This window comes from Typopeltis vanoorti, chromosome 25 (genome assembly GCF_054136105.1).
Source record: "Typopeltis vanoorti isolate ZY-2024b chromosome 25, IOZ_Tvanoo_1.0, whole genome shotgun sequence".
In the NCBI taxonomy this organism is placed as follows: Eukaryota; Metazoa; Arthropoda; class Arachnida; order Uropygi; family Thelyphonidae; genus Typopeltis; species Typopeltis vanoorti.
This window is the reverse complement of record NC_143573.1, coordinates 24,663,406-24,681,118: the sequence shown is the minus strand read 5'-3', so window position 1 is coordinate 24,681,118 and position 17,713 is coordinate 24,663,406. Positions and strand designations below refer to the sequence as shown.

General features: G+C 35.4%; 1 protein-coding gene across 3 annotated transcripts in view; it reads left to right on the top strand.

The window, feature by feature from the left end:
* Positions 1–17,713, top strand: part of LOC150092606 (serine/threonine-protein phosphatase 1 regulatory subunit 10-like) — a 447,296-nt gene that overhangs the window by 196,225 nt on the left and 233,358 nt on the right. The window contains exon 1 of one of the 3 annotated variants that reach the window (XM_090414737.1): positions 7,990–8,679. The exons of the other annotated variants lie outside the window; for them this stretch is intronic. Coding sequence (XP_090270863.1) covers positions 8,651–8,679 — 29 coding nt within the window. The 5' untranslated portion in view covers positions 7,990–8,650. Of the gene's footprint in view, positions 1–7,989; positions 8,680–17,713 lie in introns of those variants that run through there. 3 annotated transcript variants of the gene reach the window in all.

The window sequence follows — 17,713 nt, the reverse complement described above, 5'->3', positions numbered from 1 at the left end:
AAAGAGGAAAGCTCATATATGCTGTAAATTGGACATTATATCGAGCAATACCTAGTCTGCATTTTTGCTGTAAGCCAGCAGTTAGAATTGAAGGAGGTACAGGAAGATTGTTTGATGTTAAATCAGGTGTGTGACAAGGGTGCACATCGTTTCCAATGTTATTATCTATATGGACCACATTATGAAGGAAAGTGGTTTCTGATATCAAAATTGAAGCTTGAATCTGATATCAAAATTGGCAGTTAATCTTCATCTCATCTCATCTGATTGGTAACAGGTTGAGTCCACTAAGAAGAAAGGTTCTCCACTTATCGCAATCTTTAGCCATCTCAATCATGACTATAGCTGGATAGATGTGAATGTTCTTTCAGCAACTTTATCCAAGTACTTGTTGGTCTGCCTCTAGGTCTTTTTCTTCCAATATATCCATTCAGAGCTAAATATGGAAGTCTATTAGGGGCCATTCTCTGAATATGACCAAACCATCTCAGTTGATGCTTAATGATTGTGTCTATTATATTATCTGGGAAGTCTAAATCTGTTCTGACTTGATCATTAGTCTTGTGTTGCATCAAGTGGGTGTTATTAATTTTTCTGAGGCATTTCATTTCAAATGCTTGAAGTTTCTTGATTGGTCATTGAGTTAATCTCCAGGCTTCTGAAGCATAAGTAGCCATTGGGATAATTGTTTTATATAATTTTAGACTCGTTGGGATTTTTTTATTTTTCCATATTTTGTTTAGTTTTTCATGTTGGTCCAACCTAGGTTTAGCCTGTGTTTTACTGTTTCCATATTGTTGAGGTTACTAGATGTAAGACTGCCAAAATAAACATATTTATTAACTTGTTCCAGCAGGTGATTTTCAAGATTTATAGAAATATTTTTTTCTTCTCTACCTATCCTCATTATGTTTGTTTTATGAAGATTTATTTTCATACCATAAGTTTTACAAGAGTCATTTAAAATATTAATAGTTTTTTCTAGCTGTGGTTTAGAATCTGCTAAAATAATGATATCATCCGTGTATTTTATGTGATTAATGTTGGTACCATTGATTTTTACACCTGGTTCATTGGCTATGGTTTTACAGACTCCTTCTAGGAAGAGGATAAAGAGTTGAGGTGAGAGAGGGCATCCCTGCATTACACCTTTCTTGACTCTGAAATTCTCGGTTTTAATGTTTGTTTTAGCAAAAGCTTTAGTGTCTCCATAATAATTTGTAATAAATGTTAAAATATCAGAATCCATTTTTACGTTTTTTAGAATAGTAATCAATTTGTTTCTATTAACTGAATCAAAGGCTTGCTTAAAATTTATAAAACAACAGTATATGGGCAGGTTGTATTCCCAATATTTTTCTGCTATATTATTAATGGTGAAGATATGGTCTATAGTGGATCTATGTGGCTTGAATCCTGCTTGGTTTTCCTCTATGATTTTTTCTGTAAGCACCTGTGTTCTCTTTTGTATAATTCGAATGAATAGTTCAAATATACCCATAACACTCTTAAGTCATAGTTATGACTTAAGAGTGTTATGGGTCTGTAATTTTCACATATTCTTTTGTCTCCTTTTTTGTGAATTGGTATAATAATTCCTGTTTTCCAGTCAGTTGGAATTATTCCAGTATTAAGAATTTGATTAAATAAATTCATTAAGAAATTAATGGCTTCCTTGCCACCATATTTCCACAGTTCTATAGATATTTCATCTTTACCTGTAGCTTTTGAAAGTTTCATTTGGTTTATTGCATTTATAATTTCTGCTGAGGTTATGGGTGGTGCCTTTTCATATATCATCTTTTCTGTTATACTTTCCTCCTCCTGTTCGTTTTGAAATGTTTGATAGTAGTCCTTCCAAATTATTTTAATATTTTGTATTGACCCAGTTTCTAGATTGTTTTTATCTTTCATTGTTAATGGTTTATCTTTATAGATCTTAGTTAATTCTTTGATAATTTTGTATACCGTTTTATTATCATTTCTTTTATTAGCTTCTTCGCAGAGTTTTGCTTTTTCCTCCAACCAGTTATTTTTGGCAGATATGCACATTTTATCAATTTTGTTTTTAAGATTCTTATAATGTTGTTTATTTTCTTCTGCATTTTTTATATTTAATATATGCTTTGCTATTCTTTTTTCTTCTAAAGTATTTAGAATTTCAGGGGTTATCCATTTATGATTTGGTCTTGATGCTGTACCAAGTATGTTTCTTGCAGTACTTATAACAATTTTTTTACCTTGATTCCCTGTATTTTCTACATTGTCATAGGATAATCTTCTAAACTCATTTCCTATTAGTGTCTGATAATTATCTTGCATAGATTTCTCTTTCAGTTTTGACAGGTCCACTTTGTTGATAGGAGCTCGTGATTTACGATACTTGAATTTTAGTTTAATTTTTGCTGCTAGCAGTTCATGGTCAGTGTTGAACTCTGGAGTTTTTAAAGTTCTAACATTTTGCACTGATAATTTCCAATTGCATTTGATTAGAATGTAATCAATACAGTTCTTTGTTGTATCATCTGGTGAGGTCCATGTGTATTTGTGGGAAGGTCTATGGGAAAAAAAGGTATTACAGATAAATAGATTATTTGCTTTACAAAATTCTAAAGTTCTTTCACTTCTTTCATTTCTGTTATCAACTCCGAACCTGCCCATAACATCCTCCATGCCTGGGCTGAACTTTCCAATTTTGGCATTAAAATCTCCCATCACTATTAATATATCTTTCTTATTGGTCTTGTCTATTAGATCTTGCAACTTATCATAAAAGGTATCTATTTCTTCATGTGACTGGTCGGGGATGTAGATTTGAATAATTGTAAAGTGAACATTTTTTTCTTTGCCTTTTAATCTGATAGCGATCATTCTTGGGCCATGTAAATTAGTTAATCTTAGTTGATGTTATACTTCTGAATAAATCCAACAATCTACAACATTTCCTGACTAAATAGAATAATCTTTGTAAATAATTTGGTGTTAAGGTCAGCAATAAAAAGACAAAGGCAATGAAAATAGATAAAAACATTGGAAAAGCCTCAACTGTAACCTGAATGGTGTTCTATAAGTTCACCATTCACCTGAATGGTGAACTTATAGAACAAGTAAAACATTTCAGTTATTTACATCCAATTTTTAGGGAAGATGACAAATTAAATATGAAAATAGACAACAGAATTAGTAAATCTGGTATGGTATGAAGTAAGCTGAATAAATTTATATGGAATTAAGAAAGAAATCAGTCAAGACACTAAATTAGCTGTATACAAGACTGTGTTCAAACCAATTTTAACTTAAGGGTGTGAGACCTGGGTCAGAAATAAAACACTTGATCAAGGACAGGAGAACACAGATAGGAAGGATCTGAGAAAGATTATTGGAGTGAACAGATGTCATCAATGGCAATATCACATTAAAAATGAGAATATTAGGAAGGCACTTGCCACTGTCAGCATTCAGGAATGTGTTAGTAGAGATAATCCCAGGTGGTATGGATACTTAACCAGAATGGGACAAGTATTCTTTGCCAGATTTGTTTGGAAAAAGAGCTCAATGTTGGAGTCTTGATGCATATCAGGTTAATTGAGGAAAATTGTTGATTTGAAGTTAGTAATGGTGTAACATTTATTTTCATGTATTACTATCATAATTATGCCATACCCCTAGGGTACATATCAGGAATTTGTTGATGATTTACATTTCTTGTGGAGGTTTCTTTCACATCTCATATCATGCTGCTTTATACCGAATTTCATTAAAAAAAAAATTCAAGTTTTTGAGTTATAATTTTTCTCTGTTCCTTAATTAACAGAAACCAATATGAAACAGTTATATGAGCTGTATTGCTGTGACTATATTCCTTATTGAACATTTTTTTTTATTTGATTATATTATAAATTATAGATTCCAAGAAATTATATTCTTTGTTTCAGCCTTTATCCAAGTGTAATAAAACAAAGTTGGCACATGAGGTAACTTCACGACTAAGCTACTTGTTTTTAGAGGCTAATGACTATACGTCAATTGCCTTAGTATTCCATAATGCAAAACAGATATCCTTATGGAGATGTATAGTGCTGTGCCTTATGGGAAGGACTACTATCCAGGTGGGTTTCGAGGTCTCATCAGTGGGAGCCAGACCCAAGGTTGAAGAAATGCAGAAGTCTGAAACCAAGAATATAATTTCTTGGCATCTTTAATTTATAGTATAACCAACTGAAAAAAAAAAACTTTTTATCTTTAATCCAGAGTATTTTAGTAATAAGGTATGACACCTTTTCACTACTTGTATATAGAAATATGACTTCCACATTACTTCAACCTTTGTGTCACTTCTGGGTCTGGTGCTTTTATGCAGAAGTGGTTGCTTTCCCTGAAATTGAGTGGCTCTGCTCAGTGGTGGAGTGAGCCTACCATTTTGCAGAGCTACCGCTAATGGTTCTTGGTGGCAGGGGTGAGCCTGTCACTGAGTGGAACTACTGCTGAGTTAAATGATCCTTTGGTCACTCATTGTTGGGTAATCTGATGGATTGCAGGAGTTTTTGGAGAGTTATTACTGCACTTAAACATACAATAAAGGTCGAAACTAGTCTGGGTAGTGGTCCTTCCCATAATGCATAGCATTATATGTGTCCGTAAGGATATGTGCTTTGCATTATGGAATACTTGGGCAATTGATATGAAGTCATTTGCCTCTATATTCAAGTAGCCCACTTGTGACGTTACTTCACGCTTTATACAAGTGTAAGCAAACTTTGTTTGCTTACACTTGTATAACGATTGGTAGAGCCTCTGCTACTAATGGCTCAGTTAAGTAAGTTTGAGCACGGTTAGTAGTTGGAAAGGGACCAATCGTTCGATGCTGTTGGCATACTCTCCCTCGATGAGTCTTTGGACTCCCTGGAGGTGTCTAATAATAATAATAATAATAAAGGATGAAACCAAGAATATAATTTCTTGGCATCTTTAATTTATTCCTTATTGAGGCACTTTCTTGCATAGCATTATACTTGACCATAAGGATGTGTGTTTTGCATTATGGGATATTAAGACAATTGATGTGGAGTCATTAGCCTCTGTATACAAGTAATCCAGTCGTGAAGTTACTTCACACATAAACTTTGTTAGCATACACTTGGATGAAGGATGAAACCAAGAATTTAATTTCTTGGCATCTTTAATTTATTCTGTATTGAGCCACTTTTCTTTGCATAGTATATGTGTTTTGCATTTTGGGATATTAAGGCAATTGATGCAGAGTCATTAGCCTCCATATACAAGTAGCCCAGTCGTGAAATTAATGTGCAAACTTTGTTAGCATACACTTGGATAATGGATGAAATCAAGAATATAATTTCTTGACATCTTTAATTTATGATTTATTGAGGCACTTTTACAGTCTCATTGTGACCTTGTTTTTGACCATTGTCTTTGTGTACCCATTTATTACTGAATTAAACTGTTTACAAATTTTGTGGATGTTTTTTCACATCTCATATACTGCTTTTTTAGTGAGTTGCATAAAATTTCATTGTACAATTTGAGTTTCTTTTTCTTTGTTCCTTAATTTATGGAAACCAGTGTATTCCTAATGTTTTCTGTTGTTTTGCAAGCATAATATTGTCAAATTGGAAAGGTGTTATGAACATAAATGTTTTTTTTTCCCTCCACCCTTTTGTTTTGCATCATAATCTCTGCCCTATTAATGTTTATTAGTGTTGCCCATTGGTATGCTATTATTCCATCTAGATGGCTAACAGAAACAGCATATAAACAAACATGAGCAGAATATAAAAAGGTATACATGGAATATCAAAATTATATATATATATATATATATATATATAATGAGTATTTAATGAGTTTTCTTTTCCCACAAATGTTATTTTCACAAGCACCTAATGTTCCTGGGATAATCTGTAATTGGAGAAATTTTAACTTCTAAAGATCTCTAGAAATTCCATTTTTCTGAAAAGAAAATCTGTTAAAATTGTTCACAAAAGATGATTATGTATTAAGAGCAGCCATGCTATATTTATTGAACACAGAATAAAAATGAGTGTGAAATGTAAAAAATAACAGTTTCTATTTTAGATGTTAACTTTGATTTGAAAAAAAAAATTCAAAACATCCTCCTTCTTTGCTTATATTAGATCCTCTGTGTTTTATTTCAGGAGGATTAAATTTATTTCTTTTTCTTTTGAATAGTCTAGCTCATTACTTATCTTCATATTAAAGAGAGAGAAAAAATCCTCAAATGATATTTCTTCACAGTGCTTGAGGAACTATGCCATGGTGGTGGGGGAATTACCAATTGCTGTCATGCACTATTAAAATGAGAGGCCATGGAATATTTGTTGTGAATATGTTTGTTAGTTTAAATTTGGATTTCTATTAAAACAAACACTTTCTTTTATATGTCAATATAGTTTAATTTTCAGCTTGCTTGAAAGGAAATAGAAAACTTTCGTCTTAATTTTTTTTAATACACATAAATTATAATCTCTATTTGTTTATTTCTTAACCTTTTCACTTCTGAGGTAATATAAATCCAGCCAAACCCTCATTGCTGACTTAGTTTATAATTTTCTTTTATAATTTGAATTTTAAAAAAATGCTGTGAAAGTTCAGGATGTTTGTTTTGATATGTCAGTGCTTACTGAAATTTTGACATTTATAAAATAGTCATGTTGAAATCTGTGAATGTGATTATAACTGCATTATCCTCATAATCCTTTCAAAATTTAGTCGTATGATATATTTTAAAATAGTATATACGTAGCCCAATGCTACATTTGTTCAAATATCTGCTCGGCTCTCTCTCTTTATTATCTGTAAGTTGTTTGAGCACTTGTACCTGCATGCTACACTACTCTTATAGGACTTTTGATCTTTTATGTGGGGTAAAAAAAAAAAAACAAGCATTACCTAGTAGGACTTTTTTATTTTTTTGGTATAGTTGGAATGAGAAATGAGAGGAACCTGAGGGATTGGTCCCCAAATTATGGATGCCCCATCCTTGGAAGTTTGACAGGCTCATCTCATTTTTTAAAAATGAGAGGAACTCATCAATAGTTGTTTCTTCCTGTATTTAGAAATGTTTTCTGCTCGGAAATACCTGAGCTCACCATGAATGCTGCTAGTTAAGAGCTTGAGATAACACAAGCATAGCAGTAAAATGGTTAATATGTATCTAAACTTGGATAGTTCTTTATGTATCCAGCTGAATTCCTAATGGAAGAGCCTTCATTATGATAGCATCCCTCTACCCATATTCTTGATATTTAAATAAACATAATTACTTTTTTACTCATTATTTTGTGTGTGTGTGTGTGTGTGTGTGTGTAGTATAAACATATTGCAAGCAGATGCTCCAGGTAGTAAAGTACTTTTATTGAACCAAGTCTTGTAGTTCTAACTCTCTTAAATGAAGCAGAATTGTAGAACTAGGGTGTCCAAGTGGATTCCAACGTCACTTGGCTATGAACACAATGGATCAGAAATACCCTTTTGGTCTCTGGTGAAGAACTGCAGTTTGTCTCATCCTTAGCTTACCCACAGTGCTAATGTTCTATAGGTTTCTGTCCATTTGTGTATGAAATTATCACATGTAATGTGAAATATTTCATTCATTTTCATATATTAATTTCTGTCCTTTTTACATATCACATATTGTCATACGCATTTGGATGATTCAAATATAATGAATGTAAGCCAAATAGCAAAACGTAAGAAACAAGTATATGCAGGAAATGTTGGAATCCAGTATCAGGTAAGATAAATTTCAGTCAGAAGACTGGTTACAGTTGCTTTCTTTTTTAGAAGTGATGTCAATAAAATCTTTTGTGCTGTGGTAGGTAATTTTTTTTTCCCCACCATCCTGCAGCAGTGGTTAACTGCAGTGTATTTTCTGAATATACTTCTTTTCTTCATAATTCATCAATTTGGTCCTTGTGGAACTGTTGTAACTTAAAATTTACTGAAATCATTTGGTTCATTGCTTATTCTCTGACTTCTCAGCAAGCAGATAAATCTGCAGAGTAGAGAAAGATGGCAAATCAGGTTAACTAGGATAAATGAACTGGAGTGTATGTCTCAGAGTAGTCCTGTTGTTCATAATTCATCACTGTGATTCTTGTGGAACTACTGTAACTAAAAACCTCCTGAACTCATTTGGTCCAGTGCTCATTCTCCAACTTCTGAGCAAGCAGATAAATCTCTGTGGAGTATATTATTTTTATTTTGGTTTCACCAGCACTAGGCAAAAGATAATTTCCAACAGTTAAGGTCATAAGAGATGGTGATCTTGGATTGGGAATGCTTGTCATCTCTCACTGTGGTGGGCATTGCTAATGATTGGTGTTTAGTAATAATGTATAGCTCCTTGGTCTTCTTCCCTCCAGCAATCCTATGGAGCTGCGTGCATGTATCATATGCAACAACAACAAAATGATACTGTTTCTTTTAGCTGAAATTGTTGCCTGATTGGAGGAAAGTATATGTACAAGAATCCCATCAGTCATCTTGGATGAGCTGTGTGCTAATTCATTAGTGCAGAGCAGCATATGCTATAATTGACTATACTGAAAGAATCAGTGGCATCAAATTCCGTTTTCTTCTATGGTGAACTGGATGTCAACACACCATCATGATCCACTGCCATTATTTAGGTCAAAGGTGAGCCCAGTTTGTTATTCACTATTTTAAATGAATTTTCTTCAGTTAATGATGTCTATATACCTTTGTGAGGATATAATATATAAAGAAATCCTTATTATTAGAAACAGAGATCTTCAGTTTGTATTACATTCGTTGGCCTTGCTATATTCAAGCAAATTAAAGATAAAGCCAAGTATTCATACAACAGGAAAGATAATTATTTATTAAGACTGCAATAATGTTTGTCAGATATTTTTGTGTATGGATTGGTTTGCATCAGTGTATGTGTACATCCTTTAAAGAAGATCCTCTTTGCTCTCCCTATCTGGGAATTCTCTGTTCATTGTTTAGTACATTAATATTTGCTTTGAATAGATCACACACATGCTATGCATAACTGAAAATGCAATAGAGTAACTCTTGTGTATCTGGCAACTCATTAAAAACTTAGTATTTTTAGAATTTCTGAATACTTTTCGAACATAGCTAATTGCCATGTAACTTCACCATCGTCAAATTCATCTGATCATACCCTTAAGAACAGGGCTGGCTCTACCGACTTTGCAAGACGTGCATTTGCATGGGGCTGCAAGTTTTTTGGGGTGGAAAATTTGGCATATACTATACGAAAAATAAGGGAAAGGGGCAGCAAAATACGCTACTGCACGGAACGGCCCTGCTTAAATAGTGGAGGATATTATGACAGTATTACATAATTAAGTTTATTAACATCCTGTCAACAACTTTCCTACAAACTAATCTTATGTGTGTGAGGATTCCAATATTATCAGATTTTGTTTGTATTATTAGATACTTCATCAAACCCAGCACAGGATTGAAATTCATTTGTTTTACATGCATTTAGCGATAAGAGACCAAATGGGGTCTCTCATCACTAAATCTAAAATGATGAGAAATACCAGAGATTGAAAGTTCACTCAGGAAAAAAAGTAAAGGCCCTTCAACCAGAAATGTTAACCAAGTAAGGCGAATTGAAGCCATTGCAGCAACTCAATTCAAACACAGCAGTGTGATTTCAGCACTGGTGCTGAAGGAAAGTGCAAGAGTATTAGCACTTTCCTCATCCGATTTTTTAACTTGAGCTTCAGCATAAACAAGATTCGTGAAGAGTGGTACAAAAAAAAATTAAGATAATTTTATAGTGCAGTCATTGAAAGTTTTTTCACTTGGTTGTAAATTAAATTAAAGATGCCAAGAAATTATATTCTTGTTTAATCCTTTATCTAAGTGTAAACAAACAAAGTTTGTGCATGAAGTATCTTCACAACTAGGCTACTTGTATCTAGAAATTAATTGCCTTAGTATCCCATAATGCAAAGCACACCCTTTTGAGCATATATAATGATATGGATTATGGGAAGGGCCTTACCCAGAGACCTCATTGCAGGTTGAAGATTTCAACCTTCAATGAGGTCTCATCTGTGGGAGCCAATTTCACCCATATTGTGGAATATTGACTGATGTATGAATAGAACCTTTTTTTAAGAAAGTATAGTGATAATGTTGCCTTACTACGATCCTCCATCCTCATGGAATACCCACCGTACTCCACTAGATCCTTTGTTCATACCATTTAAAGTACTCGTAATTTATAATTTTTTGTAAATCGGATTCTCATCCATCCATCCTTCAAGGCCCACCTTTCCTAATTGGGTTGTGGGGGGCATCAACTGCAAGAGGGACTTCCAATGGTCACGATCTTCCGCCACCAAGCTTAGGTGTTCTGGTGAGACTCCCAGACATGTCCATCCAAGGTTTGGGATATACATCAAATTCTCAAAAGAAAAATTTATCCTACTCAGATGTTACTCTATTGTAAATAGTTTGCAAATTACTATGGCTTTACCGACCCTTCACAAAGCCATGGTATCCCTCACTGATATCATATTTTTATCCATCCATTCTAAAATTCTCTTTCTGATCAATTCTTCCAGTACTTTTACAGCCACTCCTAAGATATTGTTGATGTGTATAATTTGCTACTGCAGTCTTAAAACCTCTCTTATGTGAAGGAATTAACTTTATAGAAAATGTTCAGATCTAGTCGCAACAAATTTTGAAAAATACATGTCTATATTAGAAATGAAGAATTGTGTTTTTAGTAGGTATTCATATTTTTATTAATTTTAATGCATGCACTACCAGAAATAAATTTCAGTGTTTGTCATTAGTAGGCTATCCATAATTTAATTATTATTATTATAATTTAATGCTGTTTTTTACGTATCAAGCCTGTACTGTATGCAAACATTGATTACAAAATACTGTATGTATTTTGTAATGCAATTTTCAATTTATTTTCATTATAGAATTCAACTTTTATTTATAATGTTTTATTGTAATATATAGTGTAGCACATTATTATTTATTTTTATATCTGACATCTTATTAGATGCCGTATGGTTTCTTCCATACTTCATGTTTGATACTAGTAACAGAGTTGTTAATCTTGAAGTAACCACTATTTGAGTAATATGCAGAATTTGTATTTGTTTTGGAAGTGCAGTCTCTTGTATAAGAGTGATAAGTTAGCAGTTACTACTTCTCCATAAAATGAATAGAATAATCACAAAAAGCCATGTATATTGGGATTCAAACCAACAGCATGTTGGTTGGAGAGTGATATGCTATCTGCTTAGCCAACCAAGTCCAATGCACATTATTTTTTCGTTTACAACTCTGTCTTGATTCCCAAACATCGTGATAATAAATATATTCACACATGGAAATCAAGAGCATTGTTTAGCATTCTGTAAGTTTGCTGAAAAAGGCTGGTGACCAGCTCATTTGTACCATCTAAAAAAAAAAAAAAAGTATTCAGTAATTTGAGATTAGGATAGAATTCACTGGGCAAAAATATTTTTGTTCTGTCACTGATGGCAACATCCTTGAGAGAGTGATTTATATTAAGAATAGTAACTGGAAGAGAAGATTTCTTTGTGGCTGTAAACAACGAGGATATGATACAAAGTTACTTGGAGAAGGGGGAGGGATTTCCTTAGTGGATTGTGGGATAACCTCTACTGGGGCTTTTTAGGTAGCAGGCATTGTCAATATAGTTCTGTTATGGTATTCCAAAAACAAGTACTACTGTTTGACTGCCATTTGCAGGTGAAAGATAATCAAAACATCTAAATCAGATTTGAATGTGGTGATTATATTTAGCCAAATTAGTGTAGGAAAGAAAAGGGCAATAGGATTTTGGCAAATGCAAACTGCTTGCTGTACACTTGATCGTCTCTTGTTAAACAGTCTGAAAATTGAAAGCCATTTGGAGTTATCTTAAAAATTAATTGAATGGAATGCAAAAAATTTGAAGAATGATTGACATGTTAATAGGAATAACAAATGGATTATCCGATACAATGAATAGTTAGTCAATACACAAATACATAGGATTATCTGTAGTTCTGATATATACATATATTTGCTGATCACTGTGATAGTGTATACTTGTTAATTTAGTAAGTAATTATTATTTAAAGTTGAAAAGTTTACTGATTTATTTATAGTGGAAGGATTATTTCTAGGTGAATAATTTTGTTTGTTGGGCAGTTGGACTACAGAAATGCAAAATAGTGAAATGTTAAATTATATTTTAGTTCAGCTAATTACCTGTTGGTTCAACAAGTAGTTAGAAAGGATGAGATGAGTGAGTTTTCTGAAAAGAAGCTGATAATAGTTCATTTTCTTCAAATTTCTTGTTCAAGGTAATCTTATCGCGATTGCACTTATGCTACACACACACACACAAACTGCTTTGAAAGAAGTCAACAGATAGCATAGTGTGAGGAACAAACAGCAATGGTGCCCCTCTTAAGATGTAGGTCCTCCTTTTGCCGTGATAACTGCAGCAGTCCTGTGAGGCTTGCTTTCCAAAAGCACCAGTGTAGGGCTGATGTCCCTTGGTCTCACCCAACATTCCAGCTCATCTTACTGGCATTCAATAGGGTTGAGAACAGGATTCTGTTGGAGATTACAGCAGACAATGACACAGTGCATTGTCTTGCTGAAAGAGATAATGGTCAGTTTGGTGGAAACGCCACAAAGTAGGAAGCATTTGAAAAAAAAACACGTTGAAATAAGTATGGCACCTGTGCGAAGGAAAATGGCGGCCAGTAATGAAGGTTCGCCATCGTTATCAAAGAACGGTAGCATAAAAGAAATGAGTCAGTGTACTAGCTGTGAAATGTACGCTTTGCGGAGTGCGGTCGGAGTGTGGTTAGATGATAATAAAGGATTGAATGTGTGTAGAAAATGTAGGGAGAATGAGGAATTGAAGTGTATTTCGGATCGTGAGTGTGATATTTTTGTCAACTTTCAGAATGAAGGAAATAGGGATATGACAAGAAACGGCAAGGTTGTACATGAAAATTGTGAGAGTGTGAATGTAGAAAGTGTGAATGATAGTATAAATGGTTTCTCAGAGAACAAAAAAGATGAGACAGATGCATTGAGTGAGATCGTTGTTGAATAGTGCGATAGAAAGAGCAAAACAGCAGCTAGAGTGCATGAACAAAAGTAGACTGAATGAACCAACCAATAATAAAAGGTATGACAGGAAAAATAGACGTATGAATGTGAACATGAACAAAATGAAGGATAGAGTGCTGTATGGAGACTCGTTAGTACGAGGTGTGTTAGTAGAGGATTTGACAAAATCGTACCAACCTGGTGCGACCATAAAGGACGTAACTGAGTCTATTAGAGAGCAAAAGGAAAGGGTGAAAGAAATGATTGTTGTGGCAGGTACGAATGATTTGAAAGGAGATAAAATGGAAATGATAGAAGACCTGAATGAATTGTTTGAGGTAGCAAAAGAAAAGAGTGAGAGAGAATGATTAGTCTTTTGCCACGGTATGACAATGAAATGTTTAAAAGGAGGGCTATAATTGCGAATGACTTTATGCGTGGGTTATGTATGACACATGGTGTGGAATTTGTGGATGTGTGGAGTGAGTTTGATGGGCGAAAGGATCTATATAAGATGGATGGCTTGCATTTGAATGGTTACGGTGTAAGAAGACTTGAGAAAGTGTTGCTGAATGTAGTGGATGTGCAAATTCAGGGAAACTAGATTTGTTAAGGGGGTGGAGTAGAGATACAGTCCTTATGGAGGCAGTTGAATGTAAGAATGAATATAATATGCCAGAGCAAATAAGGACAACAAATCTGAGTGGGATAGTTAATATAAGGCATCAAGGTAGGGTTGGGGCTAATGGGGGTCTTAAATTCATGTACACTAATACTAGGAGTATTAGGAACAAGAAGGAAGAGTTTTTGGCCATGGTTGGCACTTCCAGACCACAGGTTATAGGTATTAGTGAAACATGGCTGACTGTAGATGATATAACTAGTGGGATTGAATGTGATGGGTATAGTGTGTTCAGGAATGACAGAGAGAATAAAATGGGGGGAGGAGTATTGTTGATGATAGCTGATGAGCTCCAGCCAAGGAGAATAGAAGTTGAATTGCAGGATAGAGAAAAGAGCACATTTGAGGCCATTTGGTGTGAGATTGTGGCTAGCAGAACTAAATATACAATTGGGTGCTGCTATAGACCAGGTGATGGAAAAGATGGTGGTGACAGTATGCACAAGCAAATAGAAGAAATGGGTGGAAGGAGGGTGATTATTATGGGAGATTTCAACTATGGTCGCATTGATTGGAGTGAGGAGAGGACACACGGGAGGAAGGAACTGGATTTTATGCGGTTATTAAGGGATAACTATCTGCGACAGCATGTAATGGAAAATACTAGGGGTCAGAGAGTGCTTGACCTAGTAATTACATCTGAGGATTTGGCTGTAACAAATATGACCACATTGCCACCAATCGGTGAGAGTGATCATAGGGTCTTAACTTGGGAGGTGGCTAAAGGTGTAGAATTTTCAATTAAGACAGGGTACATGTGGAATTATCGGGCTGGAAAGTATGACAAGCTTAGGAGTTTGATTGGTTCAGTGCCATGGCATGTACAACTGCAAAGACTAGAAGTTGATAGTGCATGGGAGGTAGTTAAGAAGTGCTTGCATGAAGCAATGGCTGACTGTATACCTAGAGTCCGAATAATAAATCAAGTAGGGGTTAAATGGATGAATAACACCATTAAGCTTGAGTTGCAAAAAAAGAAACAACTATGGAGGGAATTTAAGGAGAAGGGTGACCGGCAGGCACATGAACGGTATAAAGCGCAGGCCAGAAGGGTGACGAGTGTGGTAAGAAAAGCAAAAAAGGATTACGAAAGAACATTGGCCATGCAGGCTAAAGAGAATCCTAAACTGTTTTTTAGATATGTAGCAAGTAAAAGGAAAAATGTACATGGCAGATTGATTTTAAAGAATGCCGATGGTAGGGAGGTAACTGAATCAGTTGAGATAGTTGAGTTACTGAGTGAGCAATTTGCAAAAGTATATCATCCAGGTGGTGACATTGCAGAAACGAATAAACCAGTAGATTATACGGGAATTGTGGTTAATGAAGTGGAGGTGAGTAGTCTATTGCATAACCTCAATGTCAATACATTTGTGGGATTGGATGGTATACCAGCTCGTGTTGTACGAGAAGCAGCTAAAGAATTGTCAGTACCCTTGACCATTTTGTTTAATTTGAGTCTCGGGTCTGGGTTAGTCCCGAGCGGGTGGAAAGAGGGGTAAATAGTTCCACTGCATAATGGTGGTTCCAAGACTGCTGTAGTAAATTACCGACCGATTAGCATATCAGGAATCATCGTCAAGGTCTTAGAGAAATTAGTCAAGAAAAGAATACAGGATTGGATAGATGAAAATGGGATATTGTATGGGGGACAACATGGTTTTGTGAAGGGTAGATCATGCCTCAGTAACTTGCTCACGTTTTATAACACAGTGACGGCTGAACTGGATAGGGGTAATGGGTTTACAGTGATACTACTGGACCTTGCCAAGGCCTTTGATAGGATACCACATGGAACCCTAATCAGTAAACTGGAGCAGATGGGTATAGATATAGGGTTGGTGAGATGGATAAGAGGGTGGTTGAAGGAGAGATATCAAAGAGTGGTTTATTCAGGAGTGGAGTCAAAAAGACGTCTTGTGACTAGTGGAGTGCTGAAGGGCTCTGATCTTGGACCGCTGCTTTTCAATTTGTTCATCAATGATATTGGAAAGGATCTGAGAGGAAGTGTTCACTTGTTTGCTGATGATGCAAAGTTGGGTAGAGCAATTGTGAGTGCACAGGATGTCAAAATTTTACAGGATGATTTGTATAGTTTGGAGGACTGGGCTAGGAAAAATGGATGTCAATTTAATGTGGCAAAGTGTAAGGTTATGCACTTTGGGGTGAAAAGAATAGCAGCAGTATATCGCATTGGTGGAACCATACTCCAGGAGATTGATGAGGCCAGGGATTTGGGAGTGTTGGTGGATAGGGAATTGAAGTTTAGGGGGCACATTGCAAAAGTAACTAAAACAGCTCACCAAATCACTTGGCTTCTGAAAAATACTTTAACATGCAGAGACGAACAAGTTGTTGTTCCTCTGTATTGAGCCTTGATAAGACCCCATCTGGACTTCTGTGCCCCCAGCTATGGGCACCAGGGTTTCTTCGTGATGGGGAGGAAGTGGAGAGGGTCCAGAGACGAGTGACCAAGATGATAGCAGGTCTGTGGAATGAACCTTATGAGAATAGGTTGAAGATTTGTGGGTTGCAGAAATTGGATGATAGGCGAAGGAGGGATGAAATGATTGAGACATTCAAATTACTGAAGGGTTTTTATAAGATTGATCCAGAAGATATTTTTGAAAATATGACTGGTGGTGGGAGTACTAGGGGCCATGCATGGAAGCTGGGCAAGAGCGTGGTTGAGAAGGATGTTAGAGCTAGGTTCTTTATTTGGAGTGGTAAATGAGTGGAATAAGCTTCCAGAGTCTGTTGTGGGTGCTACGACCGTGAATGAGTTCAAGGCAAGGTATGATAGATACTGTGTGAATGTTGAATAGTTGTTCTTGACATGATGTTAGGGCCTCCCTCGATGAGTCTGTCGACTCCTTGGAGTTTCCCGGAACAATAATAATAATAATAATAATTTGATTGTCTAGAATGTTCAGTACCTCTCATAGTTAAATGTTTGTAGCACCACAAACAAGGTCTGAGGCCAAACCATGAAAAACAGGATCATACCATCACCTCCGAATTTCATAGTTAAGGTTTACATGCACTGGCAAGAGATGTTCACCAGGCATTTGCCACACTCATCCATCTGCTTGATGGATGCGTGTTTAGCATGATTTGTTGCTCTATGATACAGCTTTCCAAGCTTTCACATTCCACTGTATACTCTCTGTGCACTACTGAAGTTGATACCACATGTTCAGTTCAGGAAATGTGATGTTTACATATTGTGGTTAGATTTTGTTGTTCACCTTCAATGTTGGGTGACGAATGGTAGTTTTTGTATGTTATTGTGTTATCCTTCGTAGCACCCTACAGTCATGTCTGGTGAGTGTGGTAGGTTGTCCACTGCTGGTAACACTTGTAGTTCACTCTCTCTGCTTTCATCTCAGTGTAGTATAAATGATTGTTGGACTGGGATGACTGAGTTTGTGAGCAATTTGCTAAACAGATGGGCCTGCAACATGGCATCCTATCACAATGCCTCTTTCATCCTCCATCATTTCCCTTCTCGCAGTCATTTCACCTGGACACAGTTGCATTGACTTGCAAGTATCATGACACCTCTCCACGGACACGTCCATGGGGAGGTGTCCATTGACTACTTTCCAAGCAGTGTATATAGTAACAGAAAATATGTGACCATCTATTTTTTAGATTGTATTACAAATTGCTTGTCATTTTAAACTGGTAAGTAGCTGATAGGTAGTCTTTAAATAAAATAATTATTTGAATTGCATGACCAAATTGATATGCATGTGGGAGGGGGAATGCCATTTGACTGCTCTTCACAAAAATTTTGCATTATAGTTTTTCTGCTATTAATTGTTAATTTTTCAAAATAAAGATTTCCTGAATTAATCACATATAATCCTTTTG